Source organism: Spea bombifrons, chromosome 5, assembly GCF_027358695.1.
Source record: "Spea bombifrons isolate aSpeBom1 chromosome 5, aSpeBom1.2.pri, whole genome shotgun sequence".
Classification (NCBI taxonomy): Eukaryota; Metazoa; Chordata; class Amphibia; order Anura; family Pelobatidae; genus Spea; species Spea bombifrons.
In genome coordinates, this window is record NC_071091.1 from 63311305 (window position 1) to 63336585 (window position 25281).

General features: G+C 41.0%; 1 protein-coding gene across 1 annotated transcript in view; it reads right to left on the reverse strand.

Annotated features, from left to right (window-relative positions):
* LOC128497678 (uncharacterized) overlaps positions 1 to 25281 on the reverse strand; it is a 71812-nt gene that overhangs the window by 16677 nt on the left and 29854 nt on the right. Inside the window, exons 7-10 of the mRNA XM_053467841.1 lie at positions 15246 to 15464; positions 13059 to 13311; positions 12356 to 12519; positions 8156 to 8315 (exon numbers count right to left, since the gene is read on the reverse strand). Coding sequence (XP_053323816.1) covers positions 8156 to 8315; positions 12356 to 12519; positions 13059 to 13311; positions 15246 to 15464 — 796 coding nt within the window. The remainder of the gene's footprint in view (positions 1 to 8155; positions 8316 to 12355; positions 12520 to 13058; positions 13312 to 15245; positions 15465 to 25281) is intronic.

The following is a 25281-nucleotide window of genomic DNA, read 5'->3' on the forward strand; positions in this document are numbered from 1 at the left end:
CTCTCGTCTGCGGCGAGTCTCCCTGTTCAGTCTCGGTGCCGGCTTGTAATGATGAGCGCCGGAAGTGGCGTCAATTTCCGGCGCTCAGCATTACAAACCGGCACCGTGGCAGAGCAGGGAGACTCGCCGGCAGGACTCTTTAAAGGTAAGTACCGCCGGGGGTGGGGAATAATGGCGTCAGCGAAGTTTAAAATGCCGCCCCCCCCCCGCGTCGGCGGCGGGGGGGGGCGGCATTTTAAACTTCGCCCCAGGCGGCGTTAAGTCTTCGGCCGGCCCTGCTCCCATCCTATCATTAACTCCCCTGGTTCCTTCAATAACCCCCTCCCACCCTCCTGTCTGCAGGTTAAATAAACTCCCTCCCACCCTTTTGTCTGATCCAGTTCCCATGATTGACTTAACTGATTAATAGATTAATTGTAAAAATAATTGGCCAACTAATCGATTATGAAAATAATCGTTAGTTGTAGACCTAGTATATTTGGGTAATATAGCATGTGTCGGGAAGAGGTAGGGGTTATCATGGCACCCCTTTTGTTAAACTAAGGTACCAAGGGACCAAGGTTTCTTTTTTAAATTATTTATTTTTAATATTTATGTATTGCAGGGAAAAATTGGTGAGTACATGCAAATTCTTATTTAACTCGCCTGAAACTCACAACATTTAAAGCTGCAAGCACTCACATGCCCTCACAAACAACTTGTATTTTAATATGCAAAGGGTTTTGTGAGTGTTAGCACGCAACCCTCAAATCTGGTCAGTTGATTAAACCTTAACTTCATTTTTTATTGAATAGCCCCCTATTTTTCTAGGTCCAGACAAATGCCCATAAACCTTTTAGAGGCAAAAAGTAAGTAACATCACTTTTCCTTTTGAAGCACATCTGAATAAAAAAAAAAAAATTAAATAAATATATTTAAATACTATGGAGGTTACATAGATACCAGAATGTTATGATTCTACTAATTGGCTGCTATGATAACAAGACCTCTAGTCAAACTTTACACCAGAATCACTTTTTATACAAAGTCTTCAACATTTTTGGAATAACATAGCATTTTGAAAACCCTACTATTATGTGAAACCAATATTTGTCTTTAAGAAGGAGTAAACACATATATTTAATATGTTTACTGCCAGCAGTAAACACATATGAATAAAATATGTAAAGCATAATAGTATGATATCGATATAGCTTGACTCTACTATTTAATACATTTTAATGTAAGATACTGTGCTTCCTAAGAACACATATCAGCTAGTTCCAAAATGCTTAGATCAGCATCAAAGACATTTTTTTTTGCAGTGACTAGGTGTTAGTGAATTTTCCATCTGATTAATTTATGTCTTCCTCTTTTTGTAGCTTTTTCTGCAGAACAGGTAGTGATATAGTTAGAATGAGTCAATGACCATGGGTGTCAACATAAATTAGTGGTCCCATTAAGAATGACAGCAACCCCCTCATTTCTGTCCTTCTTTGGATCAATTGAATAAAGGGGAATGAGAACCAGGAGTTAGTGACTGGCACTATACGGTGTCTACTGATCTCCCGGAGGGAATTTTGTCCCAGTTGTATTTTAATGGGAGGCCACGGAAAACTCATGCAATAACTCTGCCTCATTACTTCCCTTGAACCCTCCCAGAGGCCAGCTGTCATTAGCTGGAGGACAGAAAAATACAACATTAATGTGACATCCCATGTCGAACGCAGAAGCTTTATTATGCTGCTTATAATGGGGTTATGCCGGGAGAAAAGGCAGCACAAGTAAAAAATCTAAACATTAGCATAATTACTATATTATAGCAATTCTAAGCAGGACATATTGAATTAGATGATCTTCCTGTTTACATGACTATAAAACATGGTATGTAGGAAAGCACTGGGAGATGCATAGTTGTCTTCCATTATATATCTTTGTACTGCTTAAGTGTTTGGATTGAATTTACCAGTGTCATTTCAAACCTGCTCCACACCATTATGCAAACACAATTACTAGAATCACATGTGGAAGAGTAATTCATGATTCAGTAAGATTGGTAGTGACTGCTGATCTGGTATATTTCAGCATGATGACTGAGTGACAGGGGAAGGTGAAAATACTTTAATTGGGTAAGCCTGTATAATATCTGGCCTCCGGATAAAAGACTTCCGCTTCCTGCACTCACAGAGTCCCAGCAATAAAACTGTGAACGTATAGCCAAAGTGAATTGTTACTATCATGTTTTACAGCAGTTTCCTCGCAGTCCTGGAGGTATAAAGTTCTGAAAATGAAATCCGAGGTTACAGAAACATCATAGTATAAATTTCAACATAAAATCCACACTCCAAGAATGCATTAGCATGAATGACTAACCTTCTATAAAAAAAAAGGCAGACCAGTGAATTTTCAAGTTCGATAGAAAGTATTAAGTCAGACATGAGCTTTCATAGCGTAAGCACGTAAAGAGAGAGGAGGTTATAGCGAAGAAATCATTTCAGAAAGCCATTTGTAATAATATATATATAGATCGTGTGCCGGAAAAGCAAGTATTACCGCAACATGACTGCCAATTTGTGCTCCTTCAATAAATCAACAGTGATGGTCTAGGAAATACATTTTTGTCGCCTGCAAACGTTACACCTGCGTGACCTATTTTATGCGATTTTGATTTGCCAAAAGTGTCTTAAGTTTTTCCAGTCATGTTTGATAACAAGCTTCCTAAATCTAAACCATTTTGGGTTCAAAGCTGCACGACTTAAAAGTAAGGGAAGTATTACAGCCCATGTAATCTAAAAGCCTTCCTGTCATGCATTTATTCGTCTCGTTGTGCGCACATATGGAAAAACTTACAGGGAAAATTCTGTAAACTCTAAAATAAAAAAATAAATAAATGGCATGTGTCAACCAAAACCAGAAAAACCAGAACATGAAATCTGAAGTGAATTGTGAGATATGAACTTGTCGTTTTGTAAAGCGATAATGATTGTCTTCATTTGGAAGAGATTAAAAGTTGGTTAAAAAGTTACAGTGTTCGAGGTTTGTTATACTGAAGCAGGCAAACCACAGCAAATATAATTCAGTGGTATACTATTGCTATTATTCTCAGTTGTGCACTAATGTTAATTTCAATGGAAAATGATATAACATTTGCTTCTTATAACTTATTATGTCTGTAGAAGGTGTAAAAAGCCGGATTTTAAATGTGGGTCTTTTTAATTTGTAATACATATTTACAATACCATGCAATACATAGTTTTGAAACTGGGCTAGAAACCACAAGGCCCTGGTACAAAAAGTGCCAAGGGCCCTCCAAAGTCGACATCTGGTCTGTGCCATTATTGCCCCTTGCCCCCACCCTTGCAACACACACTCTGGCACACATATGTAAACACACTTACACAAATTACACAAACGTACTCATACTCTCTCAAACACACGTACACATTAATTCTAACATACACTCCATCTCACCCCACTTACACATACAAGCTCACACACAGCCACCTACACACACATGCTCATACAATTACACATCCAGGGCCGGCCCTATAATGGGGCAGACTGGGGCAATTGCCCCAGGCGGCACTTTAGAAGGGGCGGCACTTTGCTGCCCCAAACGCTTTTTTTTTTGAAGCGGAGGAGAGAGAGGGGCACCGAGTGGTTTTCGCTTACCCGCTCGGCGCCCCTCTCTCTCTCTCCTCTGCGGCGAGTCTCCCTGTTCGGTCCCGGTGCTGGCTTGTAATGCAGAGCGCCGGAAGTGATGTCAATTTCCGGCGCTCAGCATTACAAGCCGGCACCGTGGCACCGTGGCAGGGAGACTCGCCGCAGGACTGTTTAAAGGTAAGTACCGGGGGGGGTCGTAGATTATGGCGTCGGCGAAGTTTAAAATGCCGCCCCCCCCCGGCGTTGGCGGGGGGGGGGGGCGGCGTTTTAAACTTCGCCCCAGGCGGCGTTAAGTCTTCGGCCGGCCCTGTACACATCCATCCAGGATGGATGTAAATTGTGTGTGTGAGGATGGATGTGTAATTGTATGAGCATGTATGTGTAGGTGGCTGTGTGTGAGCTTGTATGTGTAAGTGGGGTGAGATGGAGTGTATGTTAGAATAATGCACACACAATTACACATCCATGCTCTCTCACACACAATTACAAATACATACTCACATCCACACACAATTACACATCCATGCTCACACACACACCATTACATATCTATGCTCATACACACAATTACACATCCATGCTCTCACACACACAATTACACATCCATGCTCACACACACACCATTACATATCTATGCTCATACACATAATTACACATCCATGCTCACACACACACCATTACATATCTATGCTCATACACACAATTACACATCCATGCTCTCACACACACAATTACACATCCATGCTCACACACACACCATTACATATCTATGCTCATACACATAATTACACATCCATGCTCACACACACACCATTACATATCTATGCTCATACACACAATTACACATCCATGCTCACACATACACAAAGTTACGCATCCATGCTCACACATACACATAGTTACGCATCCATGCTCACACACACAATTACACATCCATGCTCACAAACATAATTACACGTCCATGCTCACACATTCACATAGTTACACATCCATGCTAATACACAATTACAAATCCAGGCTCACAAATACAAATACATACTCACATCCACACACAAATACACATCCATGCATAGGCACACACAATTACTTATCCATGCTCACACACACATCATTACACACCCATGCTCATACACACAATTACACATCCATGCTCACACATAGTTACACATCCATGCACACACACACAATTACACATCCATGCTCACGCACACAATTACATGTCCATGCTCATACATACACATAGTTACACATCCAAGCTAACACACAATTACACATCCCGGCTCACACACACAATTACATATCTATGCACACACACACACACAATTACACATCCTTGCTCACACACATACAATTACACACACACACACACACACACATATATATATATATATATATATATATATATATATATATAAAACCCACTAAAACTCACCTCCTGCCAACCCCCACTTACCTCTCACCTCTCCACAAGCACCCTGCCCGGCTTGGTTTCACCACGGGGTCATGTGACCCCAATATATTCCTATCTCCCTGTACCAGTTCAAAGTAGTTTACAAAGGGTCTTTCTGAACAATTTTGAAATTAATTTAGAAATTAATTTTGTCTTGATCACCACCAGCATAACCACTTTAGAATCTGTGTAAAAATCTCTGTCTCAATTCACTGAATTGCAAGTACGTGTGCATCTGCAAAAAATCAGCTTGCATACACTTACCTGCAGTAATTGAATGGACCTCACAGACATCAATGTGTGGGGCCCATTCTAATCTATGGATAATGCAATGCAGTTTCCAAACACTGGCCCTCAGGAATATATATATATATATATATATATATATATATATATATACATACTTCTGTAAAACCAGCAGTAATTTTTCAATCTAATATAATTTGGGAAAGATGGGTTAATCTGTTTTGCATTATTCTCTTGGCGTCTTTTTTTTTTATTTTTTTTTACAAAAACTTTTAATTTGTTTATGACCATGTTTCTTTGGGACAATAATGAAGACTGATGCCTTCACTGACCATTGTTGGATGAGTCCTGAAAGGTTAAGTTATTGATTCCCCCCCCCCCTTTTCACCCTCTCATTGTCAAGGAGGTGGAGAGTTTTTTTTACTGTCCACCCTTGTAGTACCCAAGGGGTGCTTGGATGGACCTCACCCCCTTATTCCACTGGTGAGTTGAAAGGTGAGTAAAGGTTTGACCTGTGCCAATTCAGTTTGTTATGTAACTATTTGTAATGAGTATACTTGTATTGGATTTGCCATTTTAATACCACTGGCATAACTACAGGAGTGCGACCTCTTCTTCCTGTCTCCTCGTACCAGTTCAAAGTTGTTTAGAAGGACCCCTCTGACTTGGACTGCACAGATCCGATTTTGAACTGGCACGGGGAGACAGGAACGTATCGGGTCATGTATCGTCACGTGACCCTGCAGTGAAACCGAGGCTGACCGCACGGTGTGCGTGCATGTGAGCATGGACGTGTACTTGTGTCTACGTGTGAGCATGGATGTGTACTTGTGTCTACATGTGAGCATGGATGTGTACTTGTGTCTGTGTGTGAGCATGGACGTGTACTTGTGTCTATGTGTGAGCATGGATGTGTACTTATGTCTACATGTGAGCATGGATGTTTACTTGTGGATGTATAAATTGTGTAATTTGTGTGTTTACATATGCTGTATGCTGGAAGGGGGCAAGGGGTAAAAAAGGCACAGGCCAGTTGTGTGGTGGCAATGATGGCACAGACTAGCTGTTGAAGCTGGGGGCCACAGGGCATTTTTTGCACCAGGGCCCCGTGGTTTATAGTTATGCCCTGATTAATACAATACATGATTGACATTTTCCTTCATGTTGGATAGTTTTCTCCTGCTCTCACATATGCTGGTAAGGATTGCAGAAATGTTTATAGTCACACTGTTGCAATTTTTAGATTTTTTCAATACTTCATAATTGTGTGTTTTATTTTAATTATAGGTGTCACGCTGCTTTATATAGTAGATTTAAAATAAGCAACCTTTGTAATGTTCAAAGGGAATCTGCAGCACGCGGACAAAATCTGTTTTAACAAAATAAGTGTCAGTGAACAAATTAATTAGAGATTCAAAAGAAGCAAAACCCCTTGCTTTTCATTAGTGGACAAATCTGTAACATTTCACTGATGACAGATTTACAAGAATGAACTGTTACAGACTAGACTACCCTAGGTTTTCAAATGTTTGCCTGTGGATACAAATTATCTAGATGGGAAAAGAAAAGCTATTTTACTGAACAAACTCTAATGCAGCATTTGAAGACTTCTGCAGTGAAAACATCTTGAGGGCAATCAAGTGCCATTACTATTTAACACATGTCAGTGTACCTCCTGATGAACCACTGATAAAATTACTTTGCTCTGTGTATTTCACTATACAAAGGCTGCCCATGCTTATCTACTCTAACACTTAAGAAATAACTAGCTTCCCTGACAGTTTAACTGTAAAACTTTTTAAATGTTGTTAATTAAATCAGTGTATTTTGATAAATAATGAGTGTTTCATGAATAAATGATGCACTTTCAGATTGTGTTCCAGTGTATAATCCATATGAAACATATCTATGACTGTATTAGGGAATGTTGACCATTGTTACTGTTTATAATTGTGGGCAACTTTGGTCCAAGTGAAGAAGCTACAAGGGGCCACTGGATGTGTGTCTAGATGCATTGTTGTGTGTGTATGACAATATTGTTTAAGCACCTGTTGAAGATATCATGGGATCAAGCCCTGCATCTCATCTTAGCTTGGTAATGGCATTGGCTAAATCTTGCCCTCAAAATTCAGGAAATAGAGATTTGTTAGCACTGTCTGCTCTTCTTATTGCTCAAGCTCCTGAGAAGTCTCCAGGTTACATTCCTCTTTCTCCATGGCAGGGGAGCGGTGCTCAGACCTCCCAACCCCACACACAATAACCTAATATCCAATTATAAAAGTAACATATAAATATAATAACATATAAATGTTTTTGCAGTTACATGTCTGCTTTCAATTTAATTTTTTTGAAGATATTTGAGTATAATTGGTTCATCTTGAGAATATTAGAATATTATACACTTGAGAATATTAGAATATTTAATATGTGGTCAAGATGAACCAATATGTATATATATCACTCCTGCTGGGAATCTCCTACGCCCTTCCTTTGCTTAACATGCCCTATTTGTGCTGTATCTCACACACCCTACGTCCAAGCATTTCTCTCCAAGTTTTGACATTTTGTAAGGCCAACATGCCCTTAAACCTTGGATCACATGGGGTGGGCAGCATGTACTCTGGTATAAATCCTCTGTCACATCTCTAAATGTGGACTATTTAGGTGCTTAAAACAGGTCTGCTACATTTCCAGAAATAATGTGACTCTACATACAAATATTTTGAATATTACTAATTTAACTAAATCTATTATTGTGCACTATAAATGTATACTGATTATACCACTGAATATAGTCTTTAATTGTGGATGCCCTACCTTCCTTCTCTCTCCATTGATTCCTCTCCACTGTTCAGCCTTCTGTACGATCTGGCTCATCTCTTGATTTGAAATTTCCAGATCACATGGAACATAAAATAGCTCTTCATTGCAGCTAATGCGTTGGAACACATCTAATATCCAGCTTTCTTTATGAAGTCTGAAAATAACATGTACATTTGCATATGTCAATTCAAAAAAAACAAAAACTAAAATAACATTCAACAAGTTGAAAATGAATAGTTTCTGATTTTGTTTCAAGGGTTATTCTAATTTTGTAATTTTGTGAATGAAGCTATTAATTATTTTTTAACACTTTATATGCCCAATATGTATCGAAAGCATTGATTAACTTATGATATTTAATTTGATTTTAGATGCATGGCAAGGTATGTTTCTGGTCAAATGCATCTTTTTTTCAGTAGTGCACATTCGGGCATACTTACCTCTGTCCAGTGCTGGCTCATGCAAGGTTTCCAAGGTTTCTGAGACCAATGCATGCATTTGCTCCTATTGATTGTAATATGAGCTCTTCCCTGTCAGTAATTGACAGCTTCAAGCAGCAAATAAAAGCACCAAATGCAGGCATTACACTGCAACCCTGGAGCTGCATCATTTTCTCCAGGTAATTTTGTTTGCAGGTGAATTAGAAATAATAATGTACATACAATATGTATGTGTCAGGGGCCCGGGTACCAGGTTAGGTGGTAGTCCATGTGCAGGGGCAGAATCAGTCTTGTGACTGTGCTCAAAACAGACAGATGTTGCTGTCTTTTGTGCCATCTGTAAACACTAGCTTTGGGGCAGCAAGGGGTCTGTAGACAGGGCTTGCACCACCTATTGTCAGGATTCCACCCTGCTAGCCCGGATCATGTATGATTAATTTTGCCGTTATGTCGGGGTGCTACCACTAGTGGCCACCCTCTCCCTCTCTCTGCAATGCTCAGGATCAGATTACCAGGTCAGCTGGGTCTGATCACCTGAGTGAAGCCCTGCCTTTATTAACCTGCCCTGCCCTGTAGTCAGGGCCTTTGCATTGAGGTGCATGGACCGCTCTGCTTTGGCCCTGTACCGTGTGCTACCTGCCAGTGCCTGAGCTACCTGCCTGTACCTAAGCTTCCTGCCATCAGCTCACCCAGTGGGCCTCCGGACCTGTCAGCCCTCCCAGTTGGGCTTCCTGCCGTCAGCTCACCCAGTGGGCCTCCGGACCTGTCAGCCCTCCCAGTTGGGCTTCCTGCCGTCAGCTCACCCAGTGGGCCTCCGGACCTGTCAGCCCTCCCAGTTGGGCTTCCTGCCGTCAGCTCACCCAGTGGGCCTCCGGACCTGTCAGCCCTCCCAGTTGGGCTTCCTGCCGTCAGCTCACCCAGTGGGCCTCCGGACCAGTCAGCCCACCCAGTGGGCCTCCGTACCAGTCAGCCCACCCAGTGGGCCTCCGTACCAGTCAGCCCACCCAGTGGGCCTCCGTGCCAGTCAGCCCACCCAGTGGGCCTCCGTGCCAGTCAGCCCACCCAGTGGGCCTCCGTACCAGTCAGCCCACCCAGTGGGCCTGCGTACCCGTCAGCCCTGCCAGTGGGCTTCCTGCCGTCAGCCCACCCAGTGGGCCTCCGTACCAGTCAGCCCTGCCAGTGGGCATCCTGCATAGAGACTACTGCCTTTACTTGCTGGTCATATCACCTGTTACAATGCAGTACCTTTCTTCGTATTCTGTTGTGCTGTGTGTTATTTCACCTGTCCGTACCACATCACTTCCGTCATGCATCGTGGGGTGCAAACAGAACCCCTCGTATCCCCTGCTACTGGGCTCCTACCCGACCTGCTTACCAGGGTCCTGACAGAATGCAAAGGCCAATACAAGGAGTCCGCGGGGATACCTGCAGTACTGGAATTGCTGGCGGAATGTCTTCTCCAGATATGTATATCTGTACGGACTGTTTTAAAACCCGACCATGGTGATACCAAGACCAAGACAGAGACCAAAAGCAAGAAGGCTCCTAAGAAGAGCTACAAGCGTGAGCCACTCACCAAGGAGGAAAAACAAAGAAGGCAAGTAGATAACCTATGCTATTATTGTGGAGAGACTGGTCATAGGATTTCATATTGTCCATTGAAACCAGCCAAACCATCTGCACCCAATTCAGACAAACCCCGTGCCCAGGAACCTGCCTGTAGAGAGAAGGCAGCAAAGCTGGAGCACACCCTGTCGCTTCCCCAGAATGGCGATCCAAGAGTTAACCAACTCCCGGAACCTGAACTACCTACGTCGTCTGAAGTCATGTCAGATGACCTCCAGACCATGTCTGACGACCCTGACTGGCCTGACATGGACGATGCTTCTTCTGAGGCTGCTATAGCGGATGAACCTGAGAACGAGAACACCATGGCTGTTGGTGCGGTTGGGACCACAACTCCCATCACTCACAGGAGTAAGAACGGGAGACTCCAAACCGCAAGACACTCCCTTGGGGCTCCTGGTTATGTCCTAGCAACCAATGGGACAATTGTGCACAGAAAGGAGCTGAAATATTATGAGCAACATCTTCGTGATCAAACAGCTGGTAGGCGTTCCTCCATTCCTGCCTCCACACAGTCCAGTCCCGGTATTAGTCAACAGCACTCAGAGGGATACAGTGTACAGGGGGTATTCCTATCCCCTGGCGAATGCTTGCCTGGTCCGACTTCTGTACTTACCACGACGTTCGCATCTGTGCCACCAGTGGCTAAGGTCCGGAACACCCAGGCCAGCACACCTGAGGCGCTGCCACCAGACCGTGTAGTGGCTTCCAATGGAACTGTCATACGCCGTGAAGATCAGCATGTGTTTGAGGAAGCGCTACGTGCCAGAACTAGGTTGTCCCGCCACAGACGGTGACACTACTGCCATACGCAGTCCTACGAGCACCCAGAGGTTGCTCCTTGCGGTGGGCATATGTCAGGATTCCACCCTGCTAGCCCGGATCATGTATGATTAATTTTGCCGTTATGTCGGGGTGCTACCACTAGTGGCCACCCTCTCCCTCTCTCTGCAATGCTCAGGATCAGATTACCAGGTCAGCTGGGTCTGATCACCTGAGTGAAGCCCTGCCTTTATTAACCTGCCCTGCCCTGTAGTCAGGGCCTTTGCATTGAGGTGCATGGACCGCTCTGCTTTGGCCCTGTACCGTGTGCTACCTGCCAGTGCCTGAGCTACCTGCCTGTACCTAAGCTTCCTGCCATCAGCTCACCCAGTGGGCCTCCGGACCTGTCAGCCCTCCCAGTTGGGCTTCCTGCCGTCAGCTCACCCAGTGGGCCTCCGGACCTGTCAGCCCTCCCAGTTGGGCTTCCTGCCGTCAGCTCACCCAGTGGGCCTCCGGACCTGTCAGCCCTCCCAGTTGGGCTTCCTGCCGTCAGCTCACCCAGTGGGCCTCCGGACCTGTCAGCCCTCCCAGTTGGGCTTCCTGCCGTCAGCTCACCCAGTGGGCCTCCGGACCAGTCAGCCCACCCAGTGGGCCTCCGTACCAGTCAGCCCACCCAGTGGGCCTCCGTACCAGTCAGCCCACCCAGTGGGCCTCCGTACCAGTCAGCCCACCCAGTGGGCCTCCGTGCCAGTCAGCCCACCCAGTGGGCCTCCGTACCAGTCAGCCCACCCAGTGGGCCTGCGTACCCGTCAGCCCTGCCAGTGGGCTTCCTGCCGTCAGCCCACCCAGTGGGCCTCCGTACCAGTCAGCCCTGCCAGTGGGCATCCTGCATAGAGACTACTGCCTTTACTTGCTGGTCATATCACCTGTTACAATACAGTACCTTTCTTCGTATTCTGTTGTGCTGTGTGTTATTTCACCTGTCCGTACCACATCACTTCCGTCATGCATCGTGGGGTGCAAACAGAACCCCTCGTATCCCCTGCTACTGGGCTCCTACCCGACCTGCTTACCAGGGTCCTGACACCTATAGGCAAAGGAGGCGCCCGCCTAGGGCGCCTACTTGGAGGGGGCGCCGGCAGCCGTGCAGGCTTCAGTCACTATGGGGAGGAGTGGGAGCGAGTCAGCCAGTTAGGAGGACCTTATGGGAGCGCTGTTATCAATATTATCAATATTATTATCCATCCGTATTATCATAAATACATCGATCTTTCAGTGGTGTGCACTTTTCTATCCATTTTTTAGGTAAAGACTTATATATACACCTAAACCCCTGTGCTGCCTTCTCCACGCAACATACTCTTACCTGAGAAGATAGAGGTATAGTACAGAAAATGAAATGATGAATATCATTATGTAGACCAACATAGTGATGAATATCCCAGGCGTTCCTGATTGTTCGGTTCGGTAAAAAATCCAGTAAAGCTTAGCTGCATCACCAATAGGTTTTTCTGCACTATAAGAAAGTCTCTAAAAAAAGAGGGCAAAATAAAACATCCACTTACTATACTGTACACACATAATCATACTTGTATTTAAGACCCAAACACATACTTAAAAATACAAATGAGATTAGTATTATGTTAAAATATTTTATTATAAAATCTTATTTTGTAAATTGTAAATAACTTACACTTATAGCACCTGTCTCCAAGTAATGAATAAAATAAGATTGTAAGCTTATGTTTCAAAAGTGTTTGTGGGAGATATTATGAATTCAGTTTATATTTCTTGCCGCTCAAAATCTCTTCTAGACAGATTAATACCAACTAGGGAATCCTTTTATTTCCAATTTGGTTTGATGGACATTTAGATGTTGCTAGCTAAAATGCAGTAAGAGGCTTTATGGGTAAGGCAGGCTGAAATAATATATAATAATAAATAATATAATAATGCACGTTTTTGCTTGGGTGAGATACTACATGCAATTTTTACACTGCACTGTAAAAAACAAGGTGTGCTTATTTCTTCGATTTCTCATTGTCCGGGCTACACAAGTAGTGACTTACCCCCAGAAATGCATCCATTAGGAGTACTGCCAAGGGATCTAACATTGTCCAGAGCCCACATGCTATAATAGATTTTGACATAATAGTTGGGAATGAATTAAATAGCATTTGACAGCTCCATCTTAGAAGAATCATTATGAGCATTGATACATTCAGAGAAATTGGTCCAATCACCACCACACCTAGTTCCTCTTTGATGTGCAGTAATGAACTCTGGTAGTTTAGTTCAACAGTATGAGGATAAAACGTAAATCTAGGAATCAAAAAAAAGATATTTTAAATCATTTTAAATAACACATCACACACATATGAGCTTGTTGGACCTTTCAAAACCTTGGCCATTAATATAGAGTTGTTACCCCCCCGCCCCCACACACACAAAAGAAATAAAAACTATGACAGCCTCCACTTTTCTGGGTAAGGCTTTCCATGAGATATTTGGAGTGTGTCTGTGGGAATTTGTTCAGTCAAAAGAGCATTTGTGAAGTCAGACCTTGATGTTGGATGAGAAGGCCTGGCTTGCAAAAGGTTTTGTGGACCTTTTTTGTGCACAAGGTAACAGTCTTGCTGGAACGGGAAAATGCCTTTCCCAAACTAGTGCCACAAAGTTGGAAGCATACAATTGTCTTTGCATACTGTTGCCTAGCCTTGCATACTAGCATACTTGCATTGTAGCCTGACTTTGCATTCTGTAGCCTAGCCCAAACCTTGAAAAGTAGCCCAAGACCATTATCCCTCCTAGGTAGGTAGCGCTTTCCTGGCATCTGCCAAACCCAGATTTGTCCATCAGACTTTAAGACAATGAAATGTGATTCATTAGTCCAGAGAACATGTTCCCACTGATCCAGATTCCAGTGGCAGTGTGTTTTAGCACGCCTGGCATTTTGCATAGTGATCGTTGGCTTGTGTGCAACTGCTCAACCATAGAAACCCATCTCATGAACTCCTGACATGCAGTGCTTGTGCTGACGTTGCTTCAAGAGGCAATTTGGGACTCTGTAGTAAGTGATGCTACAGAGGACAGGCATTTTTTTTATGCGTTGTGCACTTCAGCACTCTGAAGCCCTGCACTGTGAGTGTGGGTGGTCTACCACTTCTTGGCAGAACTGTTGTTACTCCTAGACACTTCCACTTCACAATAACAGCACTTACAGTGGTCTGGACAGATCTAGCAGGGCAGAAATTTCACAAACTGACTAGTGGTATCCTATGTTTACGCCATATTAAAGTGACTAAGCTCTTCTACTGCCGTTGTTTGTCTATGGAGATGGCTGCCTGTGTGCTTGAGTTATACACCTGTTAGCAATGGGTATGGCTAAACTTCTAAACTTAATAGTATGAGGGATGTCCAAATACAGTAGGATTAAAGTTGTGTTTTTGTATATTAAAACAAATACTTTGAAAATCAAAACAGAAATAACAATTTTATTTTTTCATGATTTATTTTAGATTTTCTGTTTGTTTTCAGAGAATTTTTTTTTATTTAATTTGTTTGTATGATATTGATAATTACTGTAATAAAGTGCAGGGCGAACACATTTTTAGCTTATCAGTGTATCTCAGCAATGTTAAATAAAAAATGAAATATTGTAAATTAAAATTAGATGTAAAATGATCTTTTTTTAATATTTTGAATAAAAATCTCTTAACCACATTTGGTTTTGTTGTTAAATGAAACATATATAAATATCATTGATAGAATTACCATTTTCATTCTGAATTTCTTCACATTATGTAATGGATTCTGTGGCATTTTTATGTTAGAGAAAATATGCTGTCAAACAAAAAAAAAATCAAATATTGTGAATTTTGTCATGTAGTTCTTAAGCCTTTAAACGTGTAAAAAGCCATTTTTGCCCTAAGGCTGTACCACTGACAAATGAGACCTTTTGAATGATTCTTCCAGCACGGAATACATTGTTGGTTTATATATATATATACAAACTTGAAATTTCTTCTAACTTTCTGTATTGAAAACATTTTCTTTTTTCACTAAATTAGCCTTGTGATTTACAGCAGCATTATAATCATATAACAGAGGTAGACGTTTCCTATCCTATTTCTAGCATATTTTGTTGTTAATTGTTTTGTTCTACTTTAAAGTTACTGTGCTCCGGCACGGTACAAATAAGTGAGCTTTCAACAGATTGTAAAGAAGGTAAATGTAATTAAACAAACAACACTTACTTTACGACAGGAATGGAAATAGCTTGGAGGAAAAGCCACTGGCTACAATAATGCAGATAAAGCCGCAGAAACCACATCAAAGTCATCATTAGTATAATAGACCAAAAGTCACGTGATCGCCACTGTCCTATTTCCATCTCGGAAAATACTGCCCATATTGCAAGTTTGGTGTGTTTTACAATCCTTTGATACATGTGCATTCCGTTTAATGTCTTGCTGCTTAAATTAAAAGAAAAAAAAGGAAGAAAAATAATAACCAAAAAATATATCAAATCTGGTTTACTTTTGTATTACCTGGACTAGCCGTGTATAAAGTGAACAAACTTCATTTTTAGTTTAAATGTTTGCCTTTTAGATGTTTTACCTCTTAACAAAACATTTTGTTATTCTTCATTAGTAGGTGTAGTGTAGTGTAGCTCCAGTGGCCACTGTCCCAGGCATAGCCAACACCACCACCAAGAGAAAAAAGTGCCTGCCAACCTTCCTATCCCATTCTGAGACATTTGCTTCCTTTGTTACATTGTCTCTATTGTTTTCTATGTGACAATGTACCATGTTCGCAGAGAGAAAGCTATGTAACAATAAGTAGAGAATGAAAAGTGACATACCTTCTATCATATCTGCATTTTTCTACGTAGACTATTATTAGTCCATGCCTTACATAGGCTATTTTTCTAAATTGCACCCACACTTATGCCCCACAACAAGGAGCACTACACTCCTCCGAGATTTTTTCACCCCCTGTCATGCAGAATGTGGGGGAAGGGGGGGCACCAGACCCCCACCCAGTTAGTAGGATATTCTCTTGTTGGTACTTATTTTAGTGAATAAACAACCTTATCATTTATTCCAGAAACATGGCTTTTATCTTTATTATCCTTAAGGAGAAAGAAAATATTTACTTTCTCACAGGTAGAAGCAGTACAAAAGAAGCAAAGATCATTTTTATATATTGTTGAAAATGTGATCTTTCACATGAACCTTAATAAAATAGTTATACTCATAAATTGTTCCAATACCTTTAGTTGGTGCTCTCTCTTTAGCATCCCAAACAAACTGCCCCTGCTGCTCTACTACTGTCACCTTTCTTTACATTAACTAGTAACCTCTCTGAGTCTCTCCTCCTTTCTTTTCCTGCCATTTACCACATAATTGCTAGAAAATGCCAACTAAGTTCTTTAATGCACTGTACATTTAGAATTACGAAACTGTACTTAAATATAATTGCACTGCAGGCAATTAATCTTCTAAAATGTCACATATTATGAAAGCAGCAACGTGTATTTGTTATAACATTTAAGTAGACAAAAAAGCAGCAATATGTCTCGTCGACTTTATTCCAATGAGTGTGAATTTTACAACAAAAACAGGACTACATATTTTTTGACATTATAAGGGCAAGATAAATCATGTAAATATACAACAAACATAATCTGAACTCATTCATTATGGAAAATCTTCTCTCTTTGTATAATTGGTGAACTTTGCATTTTATTTGTCTTATCAACATGAGCTTTAAAACTCTAAATTTTTTAGAGATGTGCTGGCATTTCTGTATTAGCCATGAGCATGTTGAGCTAAGGAACCATGACTGTTATTCAGCTATGTCTGAACGTCTTTAGATGAAATCTTCTTCTACAACAGTTTTCCAGAGGCTAGAGGTGTTGATTTTAGAGAATTTTTCTTGTGAATTAAAAAAAAGGTAATTTATGGATGGTGGAAAGTAGAACTAGATAAAAAGCGAGAGTTTCCTCCTTTTTGCTGTGACTTTTGTGCAAACTTTGGTGTCTCGAAGGGGTGCAGGAACATATGTTATCTTGAACTAACGGTCAGACCCTTCTGCCTCTTTGTACAAAGTGTGACTAAAAATACACCCAAATGAGTTTGTATTTTTTGTTCAGGTTCTACACCAATTATGTATATGGGTTCCTGGGGTAGAGCAATTTGAGAGCAGAACGATTACAGCTGCGATCTAGAGCTTTCAAGAAGCCTTGGAGGTGCTGCAACACGCTGTCTAGGGATGTCAACGTGGAGCGGAGTCAGCATGGTGAAAAGCAGGAGACGCTAACCAGAGGCCGTGTGCCTTCTGATGTGCTCCTATGTCTTATCTCATGCACCTACTTTGAGAAGTTTAGTTTCTTCTTGGACTGGGTGGTAAGACATGTTGTAAATTGATGGTAAATCACCTCAACAGCTGCTTGTTCCTGGGGTATGAAGATACGGGACAGAGCTTGCAACTGTTGCACATCGGCTGGTGGTAGAAGGAATGAGGTCCCTAGTATCCGCCTTAGTTTTTTGGGGTTTGGAGAATGATTAGAAGGATGGGGTTTGCTGCTTACCCATGGACAAGTTGGAGACCCTAAGGGCAGGAGTAGCCAAGGTTTGTTCACTAGGAAGGTTACTCTGAGGCAGCTCCAGTCGCTTTTGGGATGATTTAATTTTACCTGCAGGATAATCCTGGTGGGGTGGGTCTTTTCTAACTCTCTGTCAAGGGTCCACAGCAGTGGTGCGGGCTGCGCATCACTGGGTTCAGGTGGCGAGGGCAATGTTACCAGGTTTAAACCAGGTTTAATGAGAATGTGTTTTTTGAGATGGCTGCTCCTCCTTGTACATGGATGTAGGTTCGGGGCCTACATTGGGACCAATGGTGCATGGCCAGGTGGCCTGAGGGGAAGCATTCTAGCCTTCTCTTCAAGAATCTGGCTTCCCCCCTTTGTGGTGGCTCTTATGTTGTGTGGATGGCGGATGCAGAATGGCAAGGTGGTCTTCTTTACTGTTAAACATGTCTGTGTTACTTTAATGTGATTGCTGATTCTCTCTCTCGTTATCAGCAGGAGGCGCCCTTGATGTGAAATATCGGGAAGGCATGCTTGTGAGATGGGTGAAGTATTCTCTAGCTCCAGGTAAGAGGACAGTGTATGACAGGGTTTGGCAGGAATGGGATCCGTTGGTGAGCAGGGTGGGCACTGTGGTAGGTAAAGGGGACCATTTGAATGTATTGTTGTGGTTTGTGATGGTTTTGACTTTAAGTGGGGTACTCTCAATCGTGGGTGGCGAGGCTAGGTTTTCTTTTTAAATTGCAGAGCTAGGGGGTCAGACTAAACGTTTTCAAGTGATGCAGGGTATCAAGAAGACAAAGAAATCTCCAGTGAAAGGTTTGGTCAGGGGTTTATTTATCAGCGATTGAGTGCATCTCTCTGATCTTGGTTTGGACTTTTTTAATGTGGCTGTTGCTTAGGGTATTGAAAATGCCGTGTTTTATCTTGATGGGGAACCCATCCAATTTAATGTCAAGGGGTGGGCTCTTGGCAGAAGCTTGCCAGGTATCTGGGAGTTAATGCTGTGGTGAGAGCATTAGGTAAACTCAGTGGGAGGCTTCTAGCGGTGGAGCTTGGAACCTCGGGTTTGGGCATGGAGGTGTGTCCTCCCAGAGTTGGTGTGCTATGGTACCTGCATAGCTTGGCAAGCTTGAGTGTTTTTCAGTGAATGTTATTTGTTTATGTTATTTATTGGTGTTTAGTTTTTTGCAATGGTATACACTAGTACCAGCTCAACTGAATCCTGCTTAGCCTCCTCGTGTCTCCTTCTCATGCACAAATTGAATAATTCAATCTTTGAATTAAGCCTCAAGCATAGCATAATGTATCAATACATTGCTCTGGTGGGGATGGTGGATGTTGTGCAGAAGATCTGTGCAAATGATACTCAATGGTCTTCCTTCCACCTTAGTCAGACACAAGGACCAGTGGGTTCTTTAGAATGGCTATGAACTGAGAAGCTGCACCTCCTGCCCTGCCTTACAAGCAGCCCTGAAAACTGTAGGCTTTAAAGGCTAGTGACTAAAACCATACATACCAATAAGATATGACATACTTTTATAACCCATTCTTTGTTCATTCTTACTGACCAAGTGAGTAATAGGTGGTGATTTCTAGGCTTGTGATGTCATCATGCAGGTTTTTGCTTTTATCCTCAGTCACAGGATGTTTTAGAGATCTTGAACCATGATTATTTTTTGTGAGATGAAAAGAATAAATATTGATTTTCCACATCTTGTGACTTTAAAGGAAATAGAAGGGCTACTGTCACATGTTTCTCCAAAATTGCTTTTTAGAAGTTACATAATATTTTTTCCACCAACTAATCATTCTCAGTTCAGCTTGTTATCGGGATCTTCTTGAACTGTGTGACATTTAAGGCTTTTTTTAATTACCATATAAATTGAGAAAAAGGGTAGCTAATGCATGGCGTCCCAGCAGATGTCGGGCAGCAACAATCCATAGGCAGTAACTGCAAGCTATAAGAGTTGCAGTCTAGTGCCTGTGTCACTGTGCATGTTAACCCTATAGAGAGCTAGAGGTCTAAACAAATTTTAGAAACACATGATAGAAAGATTAAAATACATAAAGGGATTTAACAATGTACGGGAGAGGAACGACAAATGTTAGAACAAGAGGTCATAATCTAAAACTAGAGGGTGAGATGCCTAGATATAAGGAGGCCAGATCAAGGAGCTTTGAGCCCTGGAGTAACTATACAGGAAGTACCCCTTCTCTGGATTTCCCGCCTTTTGAAAGCTCTTCTTCCCACTTTTTCTCTGTTTTCTGCCTATTGCTGCCTTTTTTCCTTCTGTTCTATACTATTCCGTTTGCCCTGTCTCTTTTTTTGCACCTGACTTGCTGACTTATTTTCCTCACCTTTTTATATCTTCTTTCCCTTTGTTTTTATTTTATCTTATTTGTCTGCCTTTAACATTTTCCATCCTTTTTCTAACTTCTATTCTGCCCCCACACACATACATATTGACATAAGTACATACACATACATACAATCACTGGCCACTTTATTAGGTACACTTTGCTAGTACTGGGTTGGACCACCTTTTGCCTTCAGAACTGCCTTTATTTTTCGTGGCATACTTTCTACAAGGTGCTGGAAACATTCCTCAGAAATTTTGGTCCATATGGAGATGGTGGCATCACACAGTTGCTGCAGATTTGTCAGCTGCACATCCATGATGCCAATCTCCCGTTCCACCACATCCCAAAGGTGCTCTGTTGGATTGAGATCTGGTGACTGTGGAGGCCATTGGAAACCAGTTTGAAATGATGTGAGCTTTGTGACAAGGGGCATTAACCTGCTGGAAGTAACCATCAGAAGATGGGTACACTGTGGTCATAAAGGGATAGACATGGTCAGCAACAATACTCAGGTAGGCTGTCACGTTTAAACGATGCTCAATTGGTTCTAAGGGGCCAAAAGTGTGCCAAGAAAATGTCCCCCACACCATTACACCACCACCAGCCTGAACTGTTGATACAAGGCAGGATGGATGCATGCTTTTATGTTGTTTGCACCAAAATCTGACCCTGCAATCTGAATGTCGCAGCTGGAATCGGAACTCATCAGAGCATGCAACGTTCTTCCAGTCTTTCATTGTCCAATTTTGGTGAGCCTGTGCGAATTGTAGCCTCAGTTTCCAGTTCTTAGCTTACAGGATTGGCACCTGGTGTGGTCTTCTGCTGCTGTAGCCCATCTGCTTCAAGGTTTGATGTGTTGTGCGTTCAGAGATGGTATCCTGCATATCTTGGTTGTAACGAGTGGTTATTTGAGTTACTGTTGCCTTTCTGTCATCTCAAACCAGTCCTCTGGCCTCTGACATCAACAAGGCATATTTTCTCTTTTTTGGACCATTCTCTGTAAACCCTAGAGATGGTTGTGTGTGAAAATCCCAGTAGATGTGCAGTTTCGGAAATACCAGCCCGTCTGGCAACAACAACCATGCCACATTCAAAGTCACTTAAATCTCCTTTCTTCCCCATTCTGATGCTCAGTTTGAACTCCAGCAACATGCTCTGATGTACAATTGCTCTGTGTGCTCTGCCATCTAGCCCTATTTCTAGGTTTGTGTGCTAAAGAATTAGCAAAAGTTAGAATCAAGTGTAAAATGACACTATCAGATCTGCAACATGACTATGTATTATGACTGTTAATTACTTTTATATATAAACACAATTTATGACTATACAAAAGTCATACAAAAGTATCTTGCATTCACACATCAGACATTTGTTTCGAAGATGCAAGAGTGGTGTTACCTTACATGAACTGCATCTATTCTATATCCAATTATCCATAGCGTAGCATATTAGTAAATTCATGTGACTTACTGCCAGGTAATTTAACAAAACCAGCATAATAAAGAAGACAAATTCTAGGTTTGCTTCTAACATGAAACGTTAGTGTTTACATCTGGTTATTTGCTAAAATCTAACATTTTTTTTTGAATGGTAACAAAAATGGCTAAATTACACATTTACACATTTTTACAGATTGTAATTGCATATAAAATATTTCCAACTGATTGGCAAGTTAAGGAGCTAATATGAGCCAACCACAAATAAGGTTTGGAGATTTCAACACTTTACTATTGGTAAACACCTACGTAATTACTGCGGTTTGCTGCAAGAATAAACAATTCAGTTAGCGATGTTCTATAAGTGAATGTGCTCCACCCCTTTATAAGCTTGGATGTTGTCCTCACATACCTTCAAACATCATGTTATTACTTGTTCCCTGTTCTTTCTTGGTTCTAACCTTGAGAATCCTGTTTACTTGTATTAGTTATATTATTCATAGTCTGGAGTACTAGCAGAGAGATCTGGATTATTGTTGGAATAGATCTTCCTTCACTGGCTGGAATAAAAATGATAAGTACTGGTATATGATGTCACAGTTTCGCAGCCTCAGCCACAGGAAATAAGAACCTAGTTAGGAGAAGTGTGTTATTTGTAGGACATAGATACAGGCCTGTCTTTAACTCAAGTGGAGTGTGAGTAAACCTCTGTGAGTAGACACCATAAATATAATGTATGCGTTGGGGAGGCCCTGTTATGCCCGTGAGACATATACTATGACACAGGAAGAACTAGCTGCTAATATTCCAGAGGAAAACACCCATAGAAGAGACCACCTGGGAAAGTCAAATTTATTCTCCTCAGTATAACCTGTTTCCTCCTGCAGCTTCCCTTCTTCTACTCACAGTCGAACACAAATGGGGTTAGCCAAGGCATTAAAAGGTAAGTTGTTCCCAGGACCCCTGAGGATGAATGGACCCTAGACATCTGCCCTTGTTACCTTGGCAAAGACAGTCCTACATAGTTAAAGTAATAGATTAGATAGATATAACTTTCTTTACTCTACATTATACTTAATTATAGAAGAGGGTACAGCTAAATTGAAAGTAGGGTTCTCATGACCATCTCATACAGATGCCCTAAGATTGGCAACCCAAAACCCATCTTGATACAGTTTAGCAAACAGGACATCTTCTGTAACATTCTGTAATACTACTTGGGTTATTATTAAGCAAGCAAATACACTGACCGGTTTCATTTTACTGACATGCTCATGTCAAAATGTTTTGGGTGAAGCAGAACAAGAGAAGATGATATATATTACATTATAACGATATAAGATTAATCAGCTTCGTACATGGCCAGGTCTCTTCCCAATAACTGATAAGGGATCAATAGGTTACTGGAGGAAGCTAAGCAGTTTCATTAAGTTTATTTTTTATAGAATCACCTATAAGTATTGAGTCCCTACCCTGTGTTGGGTTGTATCACTGCATCTCCAAAAGGTTGGTGGCTGGAGAGACTACATAATTTGTGGTCTCCTTGACTTTTTTTACTGCACGATTTCCTTTTTTCATAAAAACAAGTCAGATGCTCGAGACCGAGAAGCAACTAACCTAGATTTAATGATTAAGTCCTAAAGTAGTGCAGACCACATGGGCAAAACTATTTGGTTTTGATTGATTAGTCATGACCTCCTGTTATCAACAAAACAACAGCCTAATTTCTCTAATGCCTTATGTGTGTGCAAGAACACAGAAAATAAGTTCCAACTGACAGACCTCATTTCCTTGAAGGATTCTTTGCGAGGTATACATTTAGTTCACATCTGTGAAATACACACATTTAACTGTGGAACTTTTTTTTTTTTCTTTTTGAACTTCTAGGGCAATTTGCATATGTTATGTACCTAATTACACACAGGGGATTAGTTCTGACCACCAGGTCTTGGAAAGTCATTGCTCGCATTAATTCAGTTTTTACTGAGGCTGATCAGATTTCATTTCATGATGATGAATTTTTAGATTTTTTTTCTTAATGTCTGCTTGTTGACAGCTATTTTCGTGAATACTCTTCCTCTGCCTTCACACGAGATACAGCTGTGTATTGTTGTTACTTGCCTCCCATGTTTTAAATTATAACTCAAAATATTGTTACCTGAGACAATCAATTATACCGAGTGATGATGAATTATCTGTCTAAGACTCCGGGAACTTATGTTTTATGACGTCCCTGTACTTGTGTTTTGCAATGCCCTGGGAAACATAGCTATTCCATGTTACATAATGAAGAACCCATCATAAGGATAGCACAAGGACCCACAAGAACCTGATCCTAATATTTAACAAATAAAATATCACATTTTTTATTCTGAAAATATTGATTGAATAAATTAAGCATGTAAACAATCTATAACGATGTCTTTTATTGTTTGGTGGTTTATCTGCTTATCAATAACAGACTTGATGATTGAAGGGCTGTTCATAAACTGGAACATATTGGGGATCGGTATGTCCATCAGAACCTGGTCCTGTGATTTAAAGAGCGCTATAGTCATCATTCCTTAGAAAGCATATAAAAATGTGAAACTGGCCTTACAATTCCATACGTCTAACTAAATCAAACTGAATTGGTACTAGTACTTATTTTATGCATTTGATGAACCCCTCTAATGTCCTTGGGAGCTGCTAAAGGAACACTAATTCTTCAATGTTAATTTATAAATCTTAGCACTGATGTCTTAGTCACCTCTGGTTCAACCCAGCGTGTTTCCTAAATACACAATATGCTCTTTGGAGACACAATGACAAATAAAAGCATGAAGATTCTTGTTTATCAGGCTCATTTAATTTTCATTTGTTATGTTATTAAAAAGATATGTAGCTGTAGAATGATTGCTATACCTGGATGTTAAGGTTTTAATCAGTAGGAGAATGCAATACAGTTGCATAGAACCAATTTATCACATTTAATTTTAGACCCAGAGAAAGTCACACCTTTTAAAATTAGAACACATTAGAAAATGAGCAAACAATATGCAACTTTGACACCTGTCTGGCAATCAAAATGTAATCTAATATAATTGTTTAGCACTTTTAAACAAAAAAAATAGACAAGATGAAAGAAAATGAAATAAGCAGCATTAAGGAATCTTTCTGTTGGAGGCCATAAAAAACTATATGCACTGTTTTCATAATTTTACTGTGTAAATGTACACCAATACTGCAATAATATTACAGGAACCGAAAAGGAATAAATATGGGGAAAAAAAAGAATTGCATGGAGTCTAGGAAGAATTTTAGATGCAATTTCGTATAAGCATACCCATGTCTAAATCACCAATATATCCAATGTACCGTGTAAACTAATTATTATCTTAACACTCCACACAATAATTGTTTATGGTTTTATACCATTTTCTGTATGGGAATATCTGGGAGCTTTGTAAATGAACTGACCTTTACACTCTCCAAATAATAGTCTATTAAAAAAAATTTATTCAGGCTCATGGAGACAACTGAAACAGTTCTAGTAAAAGTTATCCAGTTACTTCTCAGTAGTTAAATGCATTCTGGATAAAGTCACCTGTATTCAAGAAGGGATTTCAACCTCGATTTAGGATGTTCAGATATCATTAATTCCGAGTAGAATAAGGAGTAAGTTCCATGCTGTGTGACTGGGAAATTTCTCAATCACCATGGAACATTGACACGCATCCGGGCAATTCATTACAAGAATGTCATTAGCAGTAGCTGTTTGGCAACATACTTATCATTACAGAATTACGGCAAAAGGGAAAAGACTGATGGGTACACAGTAATGTTTTTCAGGTGAAATTTGTCACGCATTCCATGAGTAACTTTTTAAGAGCCTAAAGACAGTTGAATGTTCCATTCTCA